Here is a 21,753-nt window from a genome sequence, read left to right as displayed (position 1 = left end):
GTTGAATATCAAAGGGTATGAAAGTTGGATTTTAGTTCTAAACTTTGTGTATTTGTTGATGAATAGGTCTGTGATGCTTTGCTTTTGTGATGCTTTGCTTTTGGCAAGGCGGTACGTGTTGGTATTTCCATTCATTCATCCATGTTTGTTTGCTTCATATACCTAAGAAAGTTTGGACTGTTTGGGTGCCAACTCACAAGCCTTGTCCATAAGCAGCATGCAGTAGTTGTTGAGGAACTATAAAAGTCGGCCTCAATAAACTAGTTTTTCCTCCCTAAACTATATACGAAGTGGTGTTGCTAGAACTCAAATGGAAAATCCTTCTGGTATTACAAGTTGCATGGGTTCTATGTTCCTTGGCTCTCCAATATCGAAAGTCCTTGGATAAGTATGGCTTCAACACCAAATGATGGAGTTTGATGCTTGTTGATCCTTGTAATACATGCCTTAATCCCTTTTACATAACCGAACTTGACATTTTACAATGCCCTAACTTAAGTTTGTTTGTGCCTTTTGATTAGCGGAAGAGAGGATTTGATCTCATGCATCGTTATGGAGAGATAAACCAAAACACCAATAGTAGTTCATCGATAACTTAAACTGCCCTCAGAAAACACTGATATGTATGCTTATGATGGTGCACGTTCCTTTTTTAAAGTTGGTTTACCTTTTTGGTAGCTTTTGACTTGTCCCACTTGTTAAACAAATCCAATTGGCCTTTCCAGTGTAATACCAGTCATCTCAGGATGATTTTTTTTTTTTTAATCCCCACCCCTCCCCATCCATGATGGGGCTCGAACTCCTGACCTCCCAAATGAGAGTTCAGAGCCTTACCACCCCACCAACACACACACCCGAGTCATCTCAGGATGATTGTATTCCCATTTGTTCAGTCATCTCAGGATGATTGAACAAATGGGTATACAATCCTCTGTCTAGTTATGATACCATGGCTGACTTTGTGAAAGGAAAAATATGTGTGCGCTACAATAAGATTCTAAAAGGTTATGCCTCTCGTATGACCGTCGTTTCTTCCTTAAATAACTGATATTCAATGGAACAAAGACACTGCTAGACTACCTGACGATTTTCTCCCCATATAATGTTATCTGATCATTGAGCGGCACTTTATTATTACATAAACATTCTCAGTTTTTTCTATTGATCAACACTTCAACAGGGGAGGAGGGATTCGAGGGTGCTCTTCCAACAATCGGACGAATAAATACTACAACACTAGAGACTAGTTGATTTTCAACATTCCAAAGATTCTCGGAGTTACAAATGTGTCTTTTCCTTCTTATGAATCAAAAAGTACAGTACCTAAATGTCGATGTGACAATCTCGATAAAAATTTTACACCTCCAATACTTTGAAATAAGAAATGCCACATAAAAGAATTGAAAGCAGTCTTATCCTTGCATCTAATTCAGCCGCTGCGTGGAAACTTATCAATTCTCTACCGAAGCGGCTGTTGCAGTTGACCCTGATGATTTCTCAGTGGCCACAGGGGATTTCTTTCTGCCAGGCCCTATAGAGACTTTAACCATTGCTGGTCTTAGAAGTCTACCTCCAAGTAAAAAGCCACGGCGAATCTCTTGAATGACAATCCCCTCAGGAAATTCTTGAGACTCTTCTCTTGCAATAGCTTCATGCACCTGTAACCAAAAGTTGAATACTCGAAATAGGTTTAAGAAATTTATGAAGCTCAAATTAATTGGTGGCAGGAACAAAAGCACAAACATAAAAAAGAAGCTACATATTGTCTGATATCTGTTGGTCATCAGACATCATAATATCCTCAATACAGGAGAAGATACACTGTCATTGAACCCTAAATCAATAAGCAAACCAATAAATATGGGGTTCAGGGGTCAAGGCTATATTTGGACAGATCACTTGCTGGGAAAATCAATTTCAAAGGCTGATGTAACCCAGTTAACTTCTACATTAGATTTTTAATGGGAACTGCAAACTTAAAATCACTAACTATGAAACGGAGAAAACCCAACCCCAACCGATAACCTCCTAAGTAGCCAGGCAGAATTTTCATTAAAGCGGCTGTGGAAGTTCATTTCTGTTTGGTTCCAAAAGACAGAGACACTAGAACCTAACCCAAAAATAGAGCACGTACTGAGGCCTTCAAAAGTAAATTACCTAGACCCAAACTTGTTATGATTATTCAGTTGTGGAATTCATATTTCACACTATAGAAGAACCTCATTAGCATGTCACCATATCCAGTGCAACAATGTTTTAACCCCTAGTAAAACAGAGACAGTAATTTTGAAGAGAAGAAGATAGCTTCTCCTTCCATTGCTACAATTCAAAGGGTAGACGACATGCAAAGGAGCTGTATTGCTCCTCCAAGCAAACCCACGGTTAATCCACCTTCTGGTTAACTGGGGAGGTAAGAAGAAATATCCAATAAATTTTGTTTCATCTTTTCTGCATTCACTTAATGCATCCTACAAGAATCAAAAGATCCATTATTTAATCGCCAAAAAGTAAACATAATCAGGATTTGTTTTTAAGATTTCTTTGTGTTCATCAACTGGTTCACCACAATGAATAAGCAAGTAAAGAAGTAAGCAATGCGGCATAATTCAATATCTAGAATACATGTTGAACCAAAAGCAGTCACTTACCGAAGGATCAAAGGGCTTTCCCTTAGTTGGCACAGAGGCCACACGCAAGCTCCTCATAATCTCAACAAATTGCTTGTATATACCTTGGTAACTTGTATCAATCTTCTTCTCCTTTTCAGTTTCAGGTCTAATCTGTTGTTTTGCTCTCTCAAAATTGTCAACCATGGGCAAAAGGCTCTCAATTACTTCTCCTTGAGCATCAGTCCTCACGGTAAGTCTCTCTTTCTCAAATCTTTTTCTGCAATTATCAAAATCTGCTTGCAAGCGGATAAGCTTTTCCTTCCCTGATGTTACCTCTGCAGATATAGATGATACTTTCTGGACTAATTCATTCTGCTTATTTTCTATTACTTCTATCCATGCCTCAATTTTGGACAGTCTTTTCATCTTCATTGAAAATTGCATCTTGTAAACTTTAAGGAGGGTCCTCAAACTAGGCAAATGTTGTTGATCTGCTCCACTAGAATCTACATTATCCTCTTTGGCATTCACCTAGAAATAAAATGCATAAGTATTTCAAGTACAAGTGAGAATCCATATGAAAATATCAAAATAAAGTATAAACAGAAAAGATCAAATGAAGTACACATATGTAAGTTTGAAATGTCAACTAATGACTTGCGCAAATTACTGGGATATAAATATGGAAGGTGTAGAAACAGCATTGAGATTTAACCTAGTATAAACAGCCTGTGGCTTTCAAGAGTCTAAATGAGTTCAAGTCTGAAATTGTAATGCTTACTACAGTCTGCCACTTGGTTGGACTTATTCACTATTGATTGAAGGGAAATGAGAGGCTTATTGTTTAGATACATTCGTCTCAAGGAATTCCTAGTAGACTGTGTTCAGCTGGAAACAGGAAGGTATCAAGCCGATTGAAAGAACTAAAACACTGAACATTTCCTTGATCTTACATGAAGGATTAAATACCTACTATGTTTAGCCAACCACAGTCTGCAACTTCACTGAAAATTTTGAGATTGGTACGAATAATTTTTTTCGGCTACAACTGCCTAGGTATTAAACCTAGCAAAAACAAAGGGAATGCTCAACCTTCTATTTTCAAGTGGCTCGTACCTCACTAGTTTCAAGTTAACAAATACTAACTAATAGTCACAGGCAAGAATTCGAACGTACTGCACTACCAGACCTCACAAAACACGCCTTATATCTCCAACTTGAACTCACATACACCGTTATCAGCCAACATTTCCATAATGCAATTCGGCTCTTTCTTTTTGACCAACACAGTTCGATATCCACACAACCGGAATATGACCGAAAACAAAGTAGTGGGTTAGGCTTACTCAACTAAAAGCAAGCATCTTGAACACATCTGTTGCACCAAAACTAAGCTTAAAGTTCAACCCATGACCATTTCCTCAAAACCCCGAGATGAATTATGTCAACAAATTCATGAAAATAATGGAAAGCATAAAAGTTTAGAGAAGAGAGAGATGTGATCAGAGCGTACATACTGGGGGAACAGAGCCTCGAGCAGAAAGATGAGATTTGAAAAACGAGGCACGCCTGCTACTGCTGCGGCTATGTAAAACTATGGGGGAAGAGTTGGTGACTGAAAAGCCTAGAAGAGGTAGAGGAGGAGGAGCAATGGGTTTTGAGGAGAAGGAAGCAGAAACACGAGGAGGAGGTATGACGAAGTAGTTGTTTGGGATAAACAACGAGTTCGCCATTAAAGCTTTTCTAAGTGACAAGACGAGCTCTGATTTTCGAGTCTAACTCTGGCTGAGTGTGGGAGCTTCTGGAGTACAAGGGGGCTTAATTTCTCCGCCGATAGCTCAGCGGTTCCGCTTAACTTGGGTGAGACAAATAGATGGGAATGGTGGCAGATTACGGGTCCTTTTTATTTGGACCGAACAGAACAGAACCGAACCGTGGAAGCGGATATGGGCTTTAAGGTAGACCAGTTTGGGTTTCGGTTCATATCTGACAGTTTCATTTCATTTTAAAATGGAAAAATGGTTTTGTATTTTTCGTAATTAATTTATACTATTATAAAAAAAGAGATTTTACTAGTAAAAACTAAATTTTTTTTCCTTTGATACCATTAAATTTAAATAAATAATTTAAGAAATATATATTATTTTTCATAAATTAACTACCCACTTCTAAATTGGTACCCACTTCTAGTTTTTCTTATGATAAAATAAACATTACGAAGTGTTTGTAGAAAATCACTTACGACAGTAATCATACAATTATCTCTTAGAGAATAACTCTCTTCGCACTAATCTTACTAATCATAATCACTTAATACAGGACATTAAGGCGCTTACTCTACAGTTCCAATCAGTAATCTTCAGACATGCTATCGCGAGGCAAACTTTGTTGCGGACCGGTTAGCAGCGGCATCACATACTTCTCATAATCCTTCTATCTGGTTTTTCTGTTTGCCCCTTTTTGTGTCCCTAGCGTTTCACTTGGATCAGTTGGGAGGAGGTGTGGCTCGAAGTTTTGTTTTCTAGTTCCCGTTTGTTTTTCAAACATAAAAAAAAAAATCATAATCACTTAAGCTATTAGCTTTGTGGTTAAGCAACTGTTCTGCTTGCAAGGACGGAGGATTGGAGGAATACGATGGGTTGCCTAGGTGCCTAACTTGTAGGCCGGGGTGGTTTGTTATTATTATTATTTTTTTAATAAATAAACTTAATTAGCTTAAGCTCGCCTATATATATGGATGACAACCCACCAGTTTTTGAAGTCAAAATCTAATGAATTAAGTTGCCCAATCAATAAGCTGAGCATGTAATTAAGAAATAGAAAAGAATATGATCAGTGGCACACACAGAAATTTATGTACATGGAGGCAAAAAAAAAAAGGTTAAAGGAATAAATATGAACAAAACATAATTTTCAATGTTTTGATATTGATAATATTTTCAGTGAATACATATCCTAGCAAAAAAAAGAACTATGAAAGTATGAATCAATATACTTTGCGGTACACATTTTATTTCTACGTATTTGCCATAAAGTATACTCCCCACATTTCCTAGCAAAACAAAAATAATATTAGAAAATCAGCATGCATTAAGAGGAAAACGCACCAGCAAATACAATCTTTTTGTATAAAGAGTACTAAGCAATAAATCGATTGAAAGAGAATTAAAACCAATGTGTTATAAACTAGAGAATAAGAAAGAGAACAAGGTCAAGTTTCTCACTCAACCCACCCTTCCCTTTAACTTTTACCCGAGTCAAGTGAACCTATCCTAGGGTTTGAGCAGAACGACGACAGGCTTTCTTCGGTGGCCGGCTGATCTAACACCTGCTAGATTCCTCGTCAGGGCGAGGTTTGCATGGGGAGGCGCATGCGAGTCGAGGAGAGATCGGTGAGTGACTTGGTTCATAAACTCTCGCAAGCGTACGAATCGTTGTCAAGTAAGGGAAGTATTAAAACCTTTATTATCGTACCTCGGGGATTAGGTGTTGGACCTAACCGATGTAATTGGTGCTAGAGCGACTCAACAGCATACAATGAAAAAGTAAAAATAAAAATAAAATAAAGTAAAATAAAATATTTACAAGGCACCAAGCCTCGGCAATGCACGGCTTAGCTCACACTAAGCCTAATCAAAGCCACTAACTTGTAGCCCAAATGAGTTATGCACAATGGAAGGTAGAATTTTGTTTGGGAGTTTTTAATTGGGAAATAACTAAATTAAATGCAAACTAAAGTAAAACCAAACAATTAATTATCAAGCAAGAAATTAAATTTGGATTTTCAAGTTAATGGGAATATGGGAGTGTCGGGTGATTCACACTAACTCTCTTGCAAATATCGATACCAATTTCACAAATGCATGCATTTCCTATATGTGTTAAGTCCCGTATCTAGTACCGATCAAGGCTACTAAACCAATTATCCTTTCGGTGTATCGATTATGCCGGTTAAGGCCACAATCAACTCTCTAATTTGGGCATTACGCCGGTTAAGGCCGCAATATCCAAAATTAGAGGCCTAGAAAGCAAGATAATATAGACCCAAGCAAGCTTAGCTACAATTAAGTTAGCGAATGGTTACCACACTTAAATCCTAGATGCAACAAGACCAATAAGTTGTCAATTTATCAATCTATTCATCACAATTGCCCACAACATAATTTCAAAGGGTGACAAATTCTAGAAACATGCTTCTAAAGACCAATAAATTCGGATTTAAAGCATACACAATGAAAATTGCATTTATTAAAATTAAAACATCAATATTTATACAAGATGAGTTAGAGCTTCACAACCCTAACTCCAAAAATTAAACTACTCACTCATAATTAAAATAAGATTTAATATCAAAACCATGTACAATTAAAATAGATGAGAAGAGAGAGGATAAGCTTTGCTTAATTTCAACAATGCTAGAAAGCAAAGAAAACTAAGCTAGCTTGAATCTTCCTAACTATCCAAGATGAAATTAAGGTCTTGATGATTTTTCTTGATGAAATTTGAGAAGAGCCCAATATTTTAATGTGGAAGAGTGAGGGAAATGGGAGAGCGGGTGAGAGAGTTATGGAAAAGTGGTAATTGGGGGTGGTGTGCGGTTGTAGAGAAGAAAGAAAAAAAAAGGATCTGGGGGTCTGCTGCAGGTGAGGATGAGGTAAAGAGAATTAATGGGGTTTGCGGCTACAGAGAAAAAGGAACAGAGCGGATAGGGAATGGTGCGGCTGTTGAGTCTTGTAGGGTTCTCTTTCTCTCAGAGAGTGAATGGATGATGATTATATATGAGTGGCCAGTGTGAGAAATGAAAGGTTGAGTCTGGGCACGTGATTTTTGAGTGGGTAGCTGATGACAAAAAATGGTCTCATTTGCCTTTGATTGGCCAGAACTCCAGAAGAAAACAAAGGCAATAGATGGTCGATCACGTGCATGGCCAGTAACTACACAAGTTGGTTAATTAAAGCAACATAGCTTAATTAACCAATTTGTGTTCATTACCTGTGATTTCATTTTTTTTGCCTTTCTATTTTTATAATTCTATGACATCCCCACACACAATATTATGGATTCGGATTCCGCTTCTTTTGACATTGATCATGGTTGACTGATGTTGACTTTTTTTTGTTCTTGTGTCGGAAATTCCATTTTGCTCAATTTTCCACCATTTTCTCTCGATTACCGCAATTCCGCTTATTTCCTACACAACAAATAAAATTGAATTAAATACATATTAATTGGCATGGGGATTTGCTTATTTATAGTGTTTTAGATATAATTAGGGAAAATGATCCGTACGGTACCTCGCCTTTGGCTCCTTATAACTTTTGGTACCTGACAAAAAAAAAATATCAATACGGTATCTGAAGTTCTCTGCCCGACCGAAGATTGGTACAAATAGTCGTTACCTCCGTTACGGAACTTGCCAGCTGGCAAATTTACAAGGGTACTTTCGTCCATTCACATATCAATTAATTTTTTTTTTGGGGAAGATGATCAGTACGGTACCCCGCCTTTAGCTCCTTATAACTTTTGGTACTTGACAAAAAAAAAATATCAATACGGTACCTGAAGTTCTCTGCCCGACCGAAGATTAGTATATATGGTCATTACCTCCGTTACGGAACCTACCAGCTGGCAATTTTCAACTTAAAATGACCAATTTACCCTTCATTATTTTTGTTCTTAGTTCTTCTTCTTCATATAATAAAAAAAATCAAAAGAAATTTTTTGCTTAAGTTCATGTGGGTTTTGTTTAATTTCATCTGGCTTGTGTGATATTCATCACAGGTTGTCAAATTGGCTGATGCATTTCCTGAGACACTTTCAGCGAGAAACTCTCAATGAGAAGGATATTGGATTGATTTAATGGGGTCTGAGAGATATAGAACTGCATATTTTGCCCCAGACTGATCCACAAAACTAACCATCTCAGAGAAAATTGTACTCTCTGAATGTGGGTGTTCTAGTTCCTTTTTAGAATCAGATCCTTTGTGCCAGAACACCACCAAATCTGCTTCCCCATTTCGTCTCTTCCCCATCCTCAAAAGAAAATAATCATGGACCGAATGCAGGTCTAAAATCTTTTGAACATCATCACCCCACATAGAGCATGACTCTGAGAAACAAATATTACTGAATCCAAAATTCTGCCCACAAATCTCTGACATCCCTGACACTAAAGAACTTTCCATAGCATCATTCTCTGATGCAGAAATACAGGGGAATGCCATGGAGGCGATAGATCGACCAAGCGTGAGTGGCTGCTTGAGGTTGAGCCGGTTCTTCTTCTTCTTCTTCTAGGCTCTGGGTCTCTCTCCATTGACTAAAGCTAGCTCTATGGGTGTAGCCCCAAAATCAAACGATCCCACATCTGGTCCATCAAATCCACATCCTTAAGAAACATGGACCTCACCGAGCTCACACCCACCGTGGCCATGCTCGCCGGCAACGCGAGATCAACGCGCGTGAGCCTCTCAATACAGCCGTTTCTCAGCACAGAGAAAGGGAAATCATACTCGTCACGCGGGGCTCGATCTTCCTCGCTCCAGAGATGGTACTCTTTGTCGATGAAGAAATCGAGGTCAGGCTCACGCACCTGGAAGCACGTGACGGCAGAGCACACCCAAGAGTCGACGTGGGAGGTATAGTACTGGTAGAAGATGAAAGAGAGGTGAAAGGTTTTGATTGGAGAATTGGGGCGGAGAATGAGAGCGCGGAGAATGAGAGCGCGGTTGATGAACTCGACGAAGCCATGGCTCGTGATGGGGAGGGGTTCGGCGTCATTGACCGGGAAGAGGTGGTGGGAGAACTCGAGGAAGCGGAGATGGGACCAGAGGGATCGCCATTGGCGGGAGACAAGGGAGTTGTGGATGGCCTCTAAGGTCGGAATCAAGGAGAGGATTTGGATCAGAATTTCGTCGGGAAGATCGTTTAGGGTTATATTGGGTTTGGATTTGTGGCTTGAATTTCAATGCTGAGAGAGAGAGAGAGAGAAGCAGACGAAGGATAATGAGAGAGAGAGGAAAAATGCTTAGAGAAAAAAAAATTTAATTGATATGTGAATGGACGAAAGTACCCTTGTAAATTTGTCAGCTGGCAAGTTCTGTAACGGAGGTAACAGCCATATGTACCAATCTTCGGTCGAGCAGAGAACTTTAGGTACCGTATTGATTTTTTTTTTTTGTCAGGTACCAAAAGTTATAAGGAGCCAAAGGCGGGGTACCGTACGGACCATTTTCCCTAAATAAAGGGTAAATTGGTCATTTTAAGTTGAAAATTGCCAGCTGGCAGGTTCCGTAACGGAGGTAACGGCCATATGTACCAATCTTCGGTCGGGTAGAGAACTTCAGGTACCGTATTGATATTTTTTTTTTGTCAGGTACCAAAAGTTATAAGGAGCCAAAGACGGGGTACCGTACGGACCATTTTCCCATATAATTATATGCATATAAATATGTATAATCACACCCCCACACTTGAACTTTGCTTGTCCCCAAGCAAACTAAATGTAAATTAATAACCAAAAATCTATTGACTCAAGCATATATCCTCAAACATAAAGAAAGTGCGGTATTAGCCTTTCCAACCATAACCCTCGGAGAACTAATTATGTATATGACCATGAAGTCGACAAAGCATGACATATAAATTATAAATTTGTAAGGCAATTAAGATGCACATGTAAGAAATGCTCAAGTGTTTAGGGGCTATTGACTCAAACCATGTGTCACATCCATCCACCATAATCAAATAGACACATAGAAGACCCGATATAACCCACTAAACTGACATAGGTTTACTAAATATTACAGCTCAAGTGTTTAGGGGCTATTTGTATTTCACTCAAAAGCTATTTCACAACACGCATTACCATATGCTTGCTCTTCGATCTCATCTCCGCTAGGTAACCCACAACATTTAAGATTAAGAGGTCTTTTATTTGGTTGTAATTGGGCTAAGGGCAAGTGGCTATAAGAAATGAAGGATAAGGAAATACAAAGTCCATAGAAATCAGTGAAGCAACTCTCTCTTGTAGAGATTTAAGACTTTTGCTTTCGAATGCTAAATCACTCACTCTAATCCCAATGTACAACCTGCTAACTAAACTATGTTATACTCTCTGTTTTTTTTTTTCAAGACAACTTTTTTTTTTTCTTTTCCTTTTTTCCTTCAACTTTTTTTTTTTTTTTCACAACTTTTTTTTTTTTTTTTTTTTTTTTTGAGAACTTTCTTTTCTATACAAATCACTCACCCCCACACTTATTCTGTTGTAACCTCACACTTTTGACTTTTTCTTTTCTTTTGAAGCACTCAAACATGAAGTCATTCTCTCGAATCGCTTCACCAACTACCATGGAAGGGTAGGATAAAAGTGTTTAGGCTAGGTAGGGATTTGTGGTGGTAATGAACAAAAAGGCTAAATTATAAATAGGCACAAAGTGGCAATCTAGTGGTAAATATTTTTGGGCACATGCTTCTTTGGCCATGGTGGTATATAGTCCTAATGCCTCCATCCTTTCTATCATGTCGCAAGCTAAAAGTAGCATCGAGAGGTCTCAAGCAAGTTCTAGATACGCAATGTCATGAACTTATACACACATGAAAGAATAAGTGAATGAACGATGCATACACTATAGATATTAGGCTCAAAAGCTCACAAATAAGGCGTGCAAGTTAATCGAATAATCTATAAGCTTCTCTAACTATGATGAACGAACCTAACATAGGCTATGTGCACACATATAATCAAGCATAGATCACATATACACTCAATCACAAAACAAATTCAAAGTCCTAGATCATGCTTAGTCTATTCACAATCACAACAAGTTAAGTCCATGGCTCGTCATTGGGGTTGGAAAAGGCATTAACCATTAAAATATAATTACATAAAACTAATCTATTTTTTTGTTTGTTTGTTTTTTTTTTTTTTTTGATAGGGCCACCTGAGCCCTCTCCCCCACACTTAAAACCAACATTGTCCTCAATGTTGTAAAGTGAGCTCGAAAGCTAAATCCGTGTTGGATTTAGGCATGAGAGTGAAGTCCGGGCGAAAGCACAAAAATTAACATGAAAATAAAAATCTAAATGTGGAGTAAAGTTACGGAAAACCCCCTTTGTAGACACCTCCATTGCTCACAACCTTCGGAGAAGAAAATATGAGACACCAACCTCAAGGCACAAGGCCTTGACTTCCTTAACGTATGCTCCAAGCTAGCTCTAGGTGCTCATGAAAGATCGACTCCATTGAGAAATATATAGCGTCCAAAGAGCAATGCGTCACAAATAGGCCATCAAAGAATAAGGACAAGGGTCCACCATTAAGCTCGTGGTCTTCATCCCATCAACTCAGAACCCAAAATCATCCTCCATGACCTCCACTCAAGAATTGTAGCTCAAAATATCTCCTTATTCTCCACACTCCAAGCACCTCCCAACCTCCCAAAAAGATGGTTGAATAGCCTTATTGATGCAAAATGAACAAAAAAAAAGAACATCACAAGTAATGCTAGGGTTGCCTCCCTAGCGAGCACTTTGTTTAAGGACTTTATTGCCGGTCCATAGAGTTTTTCATTTTTTTAAGAAGCATCATCGAGGTAAGTCACCTCATGATGAGAATCGAAAGTGGAGTCATGAAATGGTTTAAGGCGGTGCCCATTAACCTTGAAAGTTCTCCCATCATTCAAATTTCTTACTTCAATAGCACCATGAGGGAACACTTCCACTACTTCATAGGGTCCACTCCATCTTGATTTCAATTTTCCGGGAAAGAGACGAAGTTTAGAGTTGTATAGGGAGAACCTTTTGTTTGGGCTCAAAGGCCTTCTTCACCAATTTTTGATCGTGTAGCTCCTTTGTCTTCTCCTTAAACAATTTGGCACTTTCATATGCCTCCTCCCGAATTTCCTCTAACTCAAAAAGGTCAAGTTTCCGCTTGTCACCACTAGCTTCCAAGTCAAAATTCAAAAATTTGATAGCCCACCAAGCTTTGTACTCAAGCTCAACCGGAAGATGACAATTCTTTCCATAGCATAAGCGAAAGGGAGACATGCCAATAGGAGTCTTATATGCGGTCCGATAGGCCCATAAAGCATCATCAAGCTTAATAGCCCAATCCTTCTAGAAGAGTTGACCGTCTTTTCTAAAATCCTCTTAATCTCCCTATTTGACACCTCTACTTGACCGGAAGTTTGAGGGTGGTAAGATGTGGCAACCTTATGCTTGACTCCATTTTCCTCAACAAGGCATCAAAAGTCTGGTTGATAAAATGTGTACCACCATCACTAATAATAATCCTAGGAGTCCCGAATCGAGAGAAAATGTGCTCTTTCAAGAACTTGGTGACTACCTTAGAATCATTCTTTCGTGTGGCCTTGGCTTCAACCCACTTCGAAACATAATCAACCGCTACTATGATATATTCATTCCCATGAGATTTTGGAAAAGGTCCCATAAAGTCTATGCCCCAACAATCAAAAATCTCAACCTCCATAATGTTAGTGAGAGGCATTTGGTCCTTGGAGGATATATTCCCAGTCCTCTGGCATCTATCACATTGAAGCACAAAAGAATGGCAATCTCGAAACAAAGTAGGCAAAAAGAAACCGGACGGAAGGATCTTAAAAGCTGTCCTCTTTCCACCAAAATGTCCTCCACATAGAGATGAGTGACACAATGAAATAATCTCAGGGGCCTTCCATTGAGGAATACATCGTCTAATCACCTGGTCCTTACCCACTTTCCACAAGTACAGGTTATCCCAAATATATGACCGAGCATCTCTAAGAAACTTCTTCCTGGCCTGTGCATCATAGTTATCCGGAATGAAAGTACAATTGCTAGCCCAATAGTTCACAAAGTCTACAAACCAAGGCATCTTAGTGTCAACATGAAATAAGTACTCATCGGTAAAATGCTGAGTCAATGGAATATCAGAAGAGTCTCTGCCAAACTCAAGTCTAGACAAATGATCTGCAACAAGGTTCTCTCGACCCGGCTTATCCTTGATCTCTATATCAAACTCCTGGAGTAATAACACCCAACGAATCAAACGGGGCTTGGCATCCTTCTTGTTCAACAAATATCTCAATGCCGCATGATCCGTGTGGACAATCACCTTACTCCCAAGAAGATAACTCCGAAATTTCTCCAATGCAAAAATAATAGCAAGAAGCTCCTTCTCGATAGTAGTGTAATGGACTTGTGCATCATTCAAAGTCCGGGAAGCATAATAAATCACATGGAGTGCTCGCTCAATCCTTTGACCCAAAACAGCTCCCATATCAAAATCTGAAGCATCGCACATCAACTCAAATGGTCTAGTCCAATCAGGTGCAATCATGATAGGTGCATGAGTCAACTTCTCCTTAAGTAGCTCAAAAGCCTGTAACACTCTGAAGTGAACTCAAATGGTACGTCCTTGCCTAGCAAGTCACACAATGGCTTGGTGATCTTAGAGAAATCTGGAATAAAGCGTCTATAAAACCCAGCATGCCCAAGGAAACTCCTAACTCCTTTCACATTCTTCGGTGGTGGTAAACTAGAAATCAACTCAATCTTCGCCTTATCCACCTCAATGCCACGTGATGATACTACATGCCCTAACACAATACCCTCATCCACCATAAAGTGGCACTTCTCCCAATTGAGGACCAAATTGGTCTCCTCACACCGTTCTAGAACAAGGGTTAAGTGTCGAAGACAATCATCAAAGGAATCACCATGAATCGAGAAATCATCCATAAATATCTCCATAAAGTGCTCAGTCATGTCATGGAACAATGCCATCATACACCTCTGAAAAGTAGCAGGTGCATTGCAAAGTCCGGAAGGCATCCTCCTATATGCAAAAGTACCAAACGGGCATGTGAAAGTAGTCTTCTCTTGGTCTTCTTTAGCAATAGCAATCTGATTATACCCCGAATATCCATCTAGGAAACAATAATGGCTATGACCTGCTAATCTCTCCAACATGTGATCAATGAAAGGTAGTGGAAAATGATCCTTCCTTGTCGCTCCATTAAGCTTTCTATAATCAATACAAACCCTCCATCCATTTTGAACTCGCTGTGGCACATCTTCACCCTTCTCATTCTGCACTACTGTAATTCCTCCTTTTTTGGGGACAACCTGAACTGGTGAAACCCATGGCGAATCAGAAATTGGGAAAATAACTCCAACATCTAGAAGCTTAATAATTTCTTTCTTCACTACCTCCATCATGGGAGGATTTAACCTCCTCTGAGCCTCTCGTGTGGGCTTACACCCCTCCTCCAAGTAAATGTGACGCTGACACTTGGATGGACTAATGCCTTTGATATCGGCAATGGTCCAACCAATAGCTCTCTTATGCTCACGCAACACCCTCAGAAGCTAATCTTCCTCAACTTTACTCAACTTCGATGAGATAATAACCGGCAATGTGCTCTCCTCCCCTAGAAATGCATATCTCAAAGTCGAAGGTAAAGTCTTTAGCTCCAAATCTGGTGGGGTCTCATATGAAGGAATAGGTGGTGTAGTAGAAGGTGGCAAAGGTAAAACTGGTGGAACACGTCTAGGCAAATATGGTGTCAATGCCTCTAAGTGTGCAATAGCCTCAACATGCTCCTTACTCTCAAATTCGCTTCCACCTTGAGCAATGCAAGTCTCCATGTAATCCGTGTATGAATGCTCAATAAAGTTCTTCCCAACAATATCATCCATAACATCAATCCGGAAGCACTCATCAAGATGATATAATGGACTCCTCATAGCATCAAAAATACGAAATCCAATGGTAGTGTCAAAGACTGTCATGGTGAGTAAACCCTTTTGAACATCAATCTTCACCCCGACGGTCGCCATAAAAGCTCTACCAAAAATGATGGGTAACTCATCATCATCATCATCACAAGAAGGAGAGTCCATATCAAGTACTACAAAATCAGTCGGCACATAAAGCTCATCTACCTTGACAAGAACATCCTCCACCACTCCACGAGGGTACTTAATTCTCCTATCTGCCATCTTAAGCTTAATTTTCAAAGGCTTAATTGGCTCCAATGATAAAGTCTTGTACAAATCATATGGCATAAGGTTGATACTAGCCCCCAAGTCCAATAATGCATGATCAAAGTTTCGTGACCCAATGGTACATGGAATAGTAAAAGATCCTGGGTCACTAAGCTTAGGAGTCAACCTCCTTTGAAGAACGGCCGACACTTGCTCACTTAAGTATATATCTTCATTCTCCACAAACTTTCTCTTATTAGTGCACATGTCCTTCAAGCATTTTGCATAGGCCGGTACTTGCTTGATGGCATTAAGTAATGGGATATTGATGTTAACGGACTTGAATAGCTCAATGAACTCTTGCTTTTGTGTCTCCTTCCGCTTCTTTTGATCTTGAGCCCTCTTAACTTGTGGATAGGGAAGTCTAAGCTCCGATGAGTTCAAATCAAAAGGTGGAGAAAAAGTGAGACTCCCCCTTGAACCCCTAAGGGTGGTAACCGTCCCACTAGGGTTCTTAGCCCTCAAGGCCTCGCCTAGTGTAGAATGGATCGGTCCACTCCTATCCCTAGAATCCAAAGGTACATGAGAAAAGTCTTCCTCCTTATTACTTCCCCCTTGATGTTGTTCCCAATGCTCACTAGATGACGAAATAGGTAGTGAACCATTAGAACGCATTCATATGGGGCCAAGGGGGAAGAAAATGTACCTCTTGGTCATGTTGCTAATGATAATGTGCATATGCATCCTACTTTTATTTCAAAGGAGGATGGGAACCGGGGGGAAGAAAATGTACCTCCGGGAATTGGAGTGGGTGATGTGACTTTGTATACAAAAGGAAGAAATAAGGGGGTGGATAAGGAAGCCAGGGAAGAAGAAAATGTACTTCCCGGAGGTGCACAAGGAAGGAAGGCCTCTTTATCTCATTCTACATCTTCAAAATCTCAAGCCTCTAATTCTTCATCCGCACCACCTAAGCATGTGCATTTTAGCCCCACTACTCATTTATCATCACCTAGGGATCTACACCAAGGGGGGAGGAATAAGGCGGAAGCTACTTCATCTACTTCTATTGATACACATGGTTTGCAATTTTCTACTAACACATGATCATCATCATTAGAATATGAAAATGAAGAATGGGAATCATGTATAGGGGTGGAAACATGTGTATCATAAGAATGTGATGTGGGGTAAGTGGGAGCATACATGTCATCATGCACATTCAAAGGGGAGTTAGAAGATTTAGGCATGCGTACCTTATTGTCATACACCCTCCCACTTCGAAGTGTAGTAATAGCCTTATCTTGCTCATGTCTCGGATTTTGATCCGGTTGTGTAGGTAATGCACCATGTGGACGTGCTCCAAGCTCTTTAGCTAATTGTCCCATTTGGACTTCTAATTTTCCCACACATTATGCAAGCGAACTTTGACCTTGAGCAAGAATATTAAGAGTTTGATTGGTCTTCGCTTGGCTTTGTGTAAGAGAAGTATGACTTTGGGCTAGAGCGGCCAATATATCATCCATATGAGACTTCTTTGGTTCCGGTTGTGGTGCTTGCCTATTTTGAAATCCGGGAGGAGCATTTTGTGTAGGATTGGCACCACCAAATGAATGGGAACTTTGACCAAACCCTTGAATATCATGTGGGGCTCCTCCATAAGCATGTGTAGCACTAAAAGATGGCCCTTGGCCTTGAGAATTGTAAGTAGATGCTTGCTGCCCATAATGATTTTGTCCACCAAATTGTGTGTTTCCATGGCCGTGGAGACTAAAAGATGAAGAATTGGGGCCTTGACTCCCTCCATATGAGTGAGAACCACCTTGGTGTGCATTAGAGGACCTTCCACCATCTCTCCATGAGAAATTTGGGTGGTTACGCCAACCCGGATTATATGTAGTAGAATAAGGATAATTTCTTAGTGGCCTTTGATAAGAATTAATAGCTCTAACTTGCTCCTCAACAAATTCCGGAAATTGTGAAGCCAAGTGACAATCATGAGTAGAATGATGAGGAGACTCACAAATCAAGCAAAGATGTGAAGAAGCAACACTCTTGACATGTGAAGAAGACGAACCACTACCCTTTTGCGCTTGAAGAAGCATCTCAAATTTCTTGTCAATCTTTGCTTCGAGCCTCTCAAGTTTGGAATTCATAACTCCATCATCTTTATCAATATGAGAAACATCATACACACCTCTACCACGAGGCTCCATATCAACTCGACCTCTAGTACCATATGCATGTGAATCTTGGCCTCTAGATGTGTCATCGTCTCTACCTCCTCTTCTCCTTTGATGATTATCCCATTGACCGGATTGGGTAGCCACTTCCTCACAAATATCCCAAGCGGCATTAAGACCTTTCTTTAGAAAATTTCCACCCGATGCATTATCCAATCTCCTTCTATCATCAATAATCAACCCATTATAGAAAGATTCGCAAAGAAGCCACTTGGTGAGTCCATGATGAGGGCAACCTAACTCAATATCCTTGAAGCGCTCCCATGCATCATAAAAAGTCTCATTATCCTCTTGAAAGAACTTGGTCAAGTTATCCCGCATATAAGTAGTCCGATGATGGGGATGATATGCATTCAAGAACACTCTTTGCATATCGGCCCAAGAGAGAATGGATCTTGGCTTGAGCTTATGAAACCATGTGCGTGCTTGATCTTTCAAAGAAAATGGGAATAATCGAAGCTTCAAACCCTCCAAAGTTAATCCTCCCAAGTGCATAGTGGAACATATGGCATCAAACTCAATTATATGATCATAGGGCCTCTCACTAGCCATGCCATGGAAAGTAGGGAGAATAGACAACATGTTAGGCTTGATCTCAAAGTTGGCATTTGTCGGAGGAAGCACAATGCAAGATGGAGCATTCACAATACTAGGACATGAATAATGGCTCAATGGAATCTCCTCCTCATCTTGTAGTTCTTGACGCTCGTTGGCTATATCTACTACTCGAATAGGAGACCTAGAAGGTGCTTGTGAGAGATGTCTTGGTCTCCTAACTCTCCTTGTTGGTCTTCCTCTAGGTAGTCTTTGCAAAACACAACCACTTCTCAAATTGATAGGTAGTAGAGTGTCACTCATATACCTACGAAGGATCAATAAGCAATCGAGTATCTTAATAACAAAAATATAAGCAAGATAAGCACCAATTGAACTCATGAAAAATTGACAAGTAATTAGAGGGGTAAAAAGAGAATGAAACACAAGTCGTACTAAATTTGACTAAACTAACCGAAGAAATAAAACAAAATAAAATAAATAAATAAATAAATAAATAAATAATAACTAAACAAAGAAACAAGAGATAAAAATAAAAATAAAAGTATGTTAAAAGTTATCCAAAATGCCAATTACCAAGGGATTAAGATCCGAAGACCCTAATCCCCGGCAACGGCGCCATTGACTTGGTTCATAAACTCTCGCAAGCGTACGAATCGTTGTCAAGTAAGGGAAGTATTAAAACCTTGATTATCGTACCTCGGGGATTAGGTGTTGGACCTAACCGAGGTAATTGGCGCTAGAGTGACTCAACAACATACAATGAAAAAGTAAAAATAAAAATAAAATAAAGTAAAATAAAATATTCACAAGGCACCAAGCCTCGGCAATGCTCAGCTTAGCTCACACTAAGCCTAATCAAAGCCACTAACTTGTAGCCCAAATGAGTTATGCACAATGGAAGGTAGAATTTTGTTTGGGAGTTTTTAATTGGGAAATAACTAAATTAAATGCAAACTAAAGTAAAACCAAACAACTAATTATCAAGTAAGAAATTAAATTTGGATTTTCAAATTAATGGGAATATGGGAGTGTCGGGTGATTCACACTAACTCTCTTGCAAATATCGATACCAATTACACAAATGCATGCATTTCCTATATGTGTTAAGTCCCGTATCTAGTACCGGTCAAGGCTACTAAACCAATTATTCTTTCGGTGTATCGATTATGCCGGTTAAGGCCACAATCAACTCTCTAATTTGGGCATTACGCCGGTTAAGGCCGCAATATCCAAAATTAGAGGCCTAGAGAGCAAGATAATAGAGACACAAGCAAGCTTAGCTACAATTAAGCTAGCAAATGGTTACCACACTTAAATCCTAGATGCAACAAGACCAATAAGTTGTCAATTTATCAATCTATTCATCACAATTGCCCACAACATAATTTCAAAGGGTGACAAATCCTAGAAACATGCTTCTAAGGACCAATAAATTCGGATTTAAAGCATACACAATGAAAATTGCATTTATTAAAATTAAAGCATCAATATTTGTACAAGATGAGTTAGAGCTTCACAACCCTAACTCCAAAAATTAAACTACTCACTCATAATTAAAACAAGATTTAACATCAAAACCATGTACAATTAAAATAGATGAGAAGAGAGAGGATAAACTTTGCTTAATTTCAACAATGCTAGAAAGTAAAGAAAACTAAGCTAGCTTGAATCCTCCTAACTACCCAAGATGAAATTAAGGTCTTGATGATCTTCCTTGATGAAATTTGAGAAGAACTCAATATTTTAATGTGGAAGAGTGAGGGAAATGGGAGAGTGGGTGAGAGAGTTATGGAAAAGTGGTAATTGGGGGTGGTGTGCGGCTGTAGAGAAGAAAGAAAAAAAAAGGATCTGGGGTTCTGCTGCAGGTGAGGATGAGGTAAAGAGAATTAATGGGGTTTGCGGCTACAGAGAAAGAGGAACAGAGAGGATAGGGAATGGTGCGGCTGTTGAGTCTTGTATGTTGGACCGACAAAGGTGGCAGACAACCCCGAAAGGCTGGCAGACAACCCCGAAAGGCTGGCTTAAATCATGCCTTATATTAGGAATATTGCTTTTTGTAATAATAGAGTTTTTTGTAGATGTATATATATGCTCTGTTAGTAGAGATCAATAAAAACAAAATTCCCAAAACATTCTCGTTCATTCTGATATGGTATCAGAGCAGAGATCCAATTTGGAATCTGTTCCGCTGTGTTTTTTTCTTTTGTTTCTCGGGTTCTTTTGAGTTCTTTTGGGTTCTTTTGTTTAATACAGATTGGTTAATACTGACACTCTAGCCAATTCTTTTCTTCTGATCAAACACTATCTGAAACCCATAAACCCATAACCTGTTTTTTTCTCAAGAAGAGCACAAAGCATACCTGTTGATCTCCGAGCCTCCAGTGCTACGACGCCCGTACTTCATCCTCCTGGGCTCGTATCCCAGCAGCCATCCTGGGCTCGTATCCCAACAGATAACTCCAGTCCTTGGTATCTCATCTGATCACCTCTGATCGCATCCATCCCAGATCGGCGTCATCCATCCCACATCGGCGTCATCCATCACAGCGGCCCCTGCAAGCCAGCAACGCACGCCAGCTCCACCGCAGCCTCCAGTCTCCACCCACCGCCGCTGTTGCAACACCCAAGTCGGCAAAACTGCGCCTGCCCACGAGCGCAGTCCACTCGGCCCCGCCTGCGCAGATCCCGGCCCCGCGCGGCTCCAAGCCTCCTGTCACCCTCCGCCTCACGCCTAGCACCTGCAAGAGAAAAAGAGAGGGAGACAGAACAGAAAGAGAGAGAGAAAAGAGAGAAAGAGACAGAAAAAGAAAAAAAAAAAGAAAAAGGAGGGAGACAGAACGAAAGGGAGACATTTATCACAGGTCTAGTGATAGGTCTAGTGATTCTGCTTGAATTTATTTATTTAAAAAAAAAAAAAAAAAAAAAGTAAGTAAGTAAGATGGTGGATTTGATCGTAAGTGATCCGCAGGCTACATGAGCTACATCTACATCTGTGGCTCGTGAAGTTGTGATTGTTCAAAATGTAACAGATAACTCAAGCTTTGGCGTCAAGCTTGATGGCACAAATTATCAGTTATGGCACAGGCTTATGAAGATCCATATTCAAGGGATTGGAAAGTGGAGTTATGTTATTGGTAGCACTGCAAGACCTGCTGCAGGACCAAAAGCTGATGAATGGGACACAGCAAATACTAACGTGATGGGAATTCTTCTAAAAGCAATGACTCCAGAGGTAATGCAGTTATTTGCTAATTTTGATTCTCCCAGAGCAATTTGGGACTCTGTTGCTGCTACTTATTATGATGGAAGTGACTTTGCCCGTGTTCATGAATTAAATGTCAAAGCTTTCAAAATAACTC

General features: G+C 39.7%; 3 protein-coding genes and 1 non-coding gene across 4 annotated transcripts; 1 reads left to right on the top strand and 3 right to left on the bottom strand.

Annotated features, from left to right (window-relative positions):
* Nucleotides 1–1,213: 1,213 nt before the first annotated feature.
* On the bottom strand, nucleotides 1,214–4,516 carry LOC133742112 (uncharacterized). The gene is made up of 3 exons (XM_062169795.1): nucleotides 4,127–4,516; nucleotides 2,649–3,140; nucleotides 1,214–1,658 (listed from the first exon to the last, which is right to left on the bottom strand). The coding sequence occupies exons 1-3, from the start codon at nucleotides 4,340–4,342 to the stop codon at nucleotides 1,452–1,454; spliced, it is 915 nt and encodes a 304-aa protein (XP_062025779.1). The 5' UTR covers nucleotides 4,343–4,516; the 3' UTR covers nucleotides 1,214–1,451.
* A 3,924-nt stretch (nucleotides 4,517–8,440) lies between these two features.
* LOC133742781 (uncharacterized) lies at nucleotides 8,441–8,833 on the bottom strand. Its single transcript, XM_062170461.1, has one exon. It carries the CDS (start codon nucleotides 8,831–8,833, stop codon nucleotides 8,441–8,443), a length of 393 nt encoding a protein of 130 aa, XP_062026445.1.
* Nucleotides 8,834–14,975: 6,142 nt separating this feature from the next.
* On the bottom strand, nucleotides 14,976–16,268 carry LOC133742774 (uncharacterized). The gene has a single exon (XM_062170456.1). It carries the CDS (start codon nucleotides 16,266–16,268, stop codon nucleotides 14,976–14,978), a length of 1,293 nt encoding a protein of 430 aa, XP_062026440.1.
* Nucleotides 16,269–18,053: 1,785 nt separating this feature from the next.
* Nucleotides 18,054–18,157, top strand: LOC133707628 (small nucleolar RNA R71). The gene has a single exon (XR_009845238.1). It is a non-coding gene; the product is annotated as a small nucleolar RNA R71 (small nucleolar RNA).
* The last annotated feature ends 3,596 nt before the right edge of the window (nucleotides 18,158–21,753 follow it).

This window comes from Rosa rugosa, chromosome 4, assembly GCF_958449725.1.
Source record: "Rosa rugosa chromosome 4, drRosRugo1.1, whole genome shotgun sequence".
NCBI lineage: Eukaryota > Viridiplantae > Streptophyta > Magnoliopsida > Rosales > Rosaceae > Rosa > Rosa rugosa.
Note: the sequence above shows the minus strand (reverse complement) of the source record. Positions and strands in the feature narration are given on the sequence as shown.

Coding starts and splice junctions, on each gene's coding strand:
- LOC133742112 (XM_062169795.1), bottom strand. CDS start 4,342: ATGGCGAACTCGTTGTTTATCCCAAACAACTACTTCGTCATACCTCCT. Junction 3,141..4,126: donor CTCGAGGCTCTGTTCCCCCA/GTATGTACGCTC, acceptor TTTTATTTCTAG/GTGAATGCCAAAGAGGATAA. Junction 1,659..2,648: donor GAAAGCCCTTTGATCCTTCG/GTAAGTGACTGC, acceptor TTTTGGTTACAG/GTGCATGAAGCTATTGCAAG.
- LOC133742781 (XM_062170461.1), bottom strand. CDS start 8,833: ATGGCATTCCCCTGTATTTCTGCATCAGAGAATGATGCTATGGAAAGT.
- LOC133742774 (XM_062170456.1), bottom strand. CDS start 16,268: ATGCGTTCTAATGGTTCACTACCTATTTCGTCATCTAGTGAGCATTGG.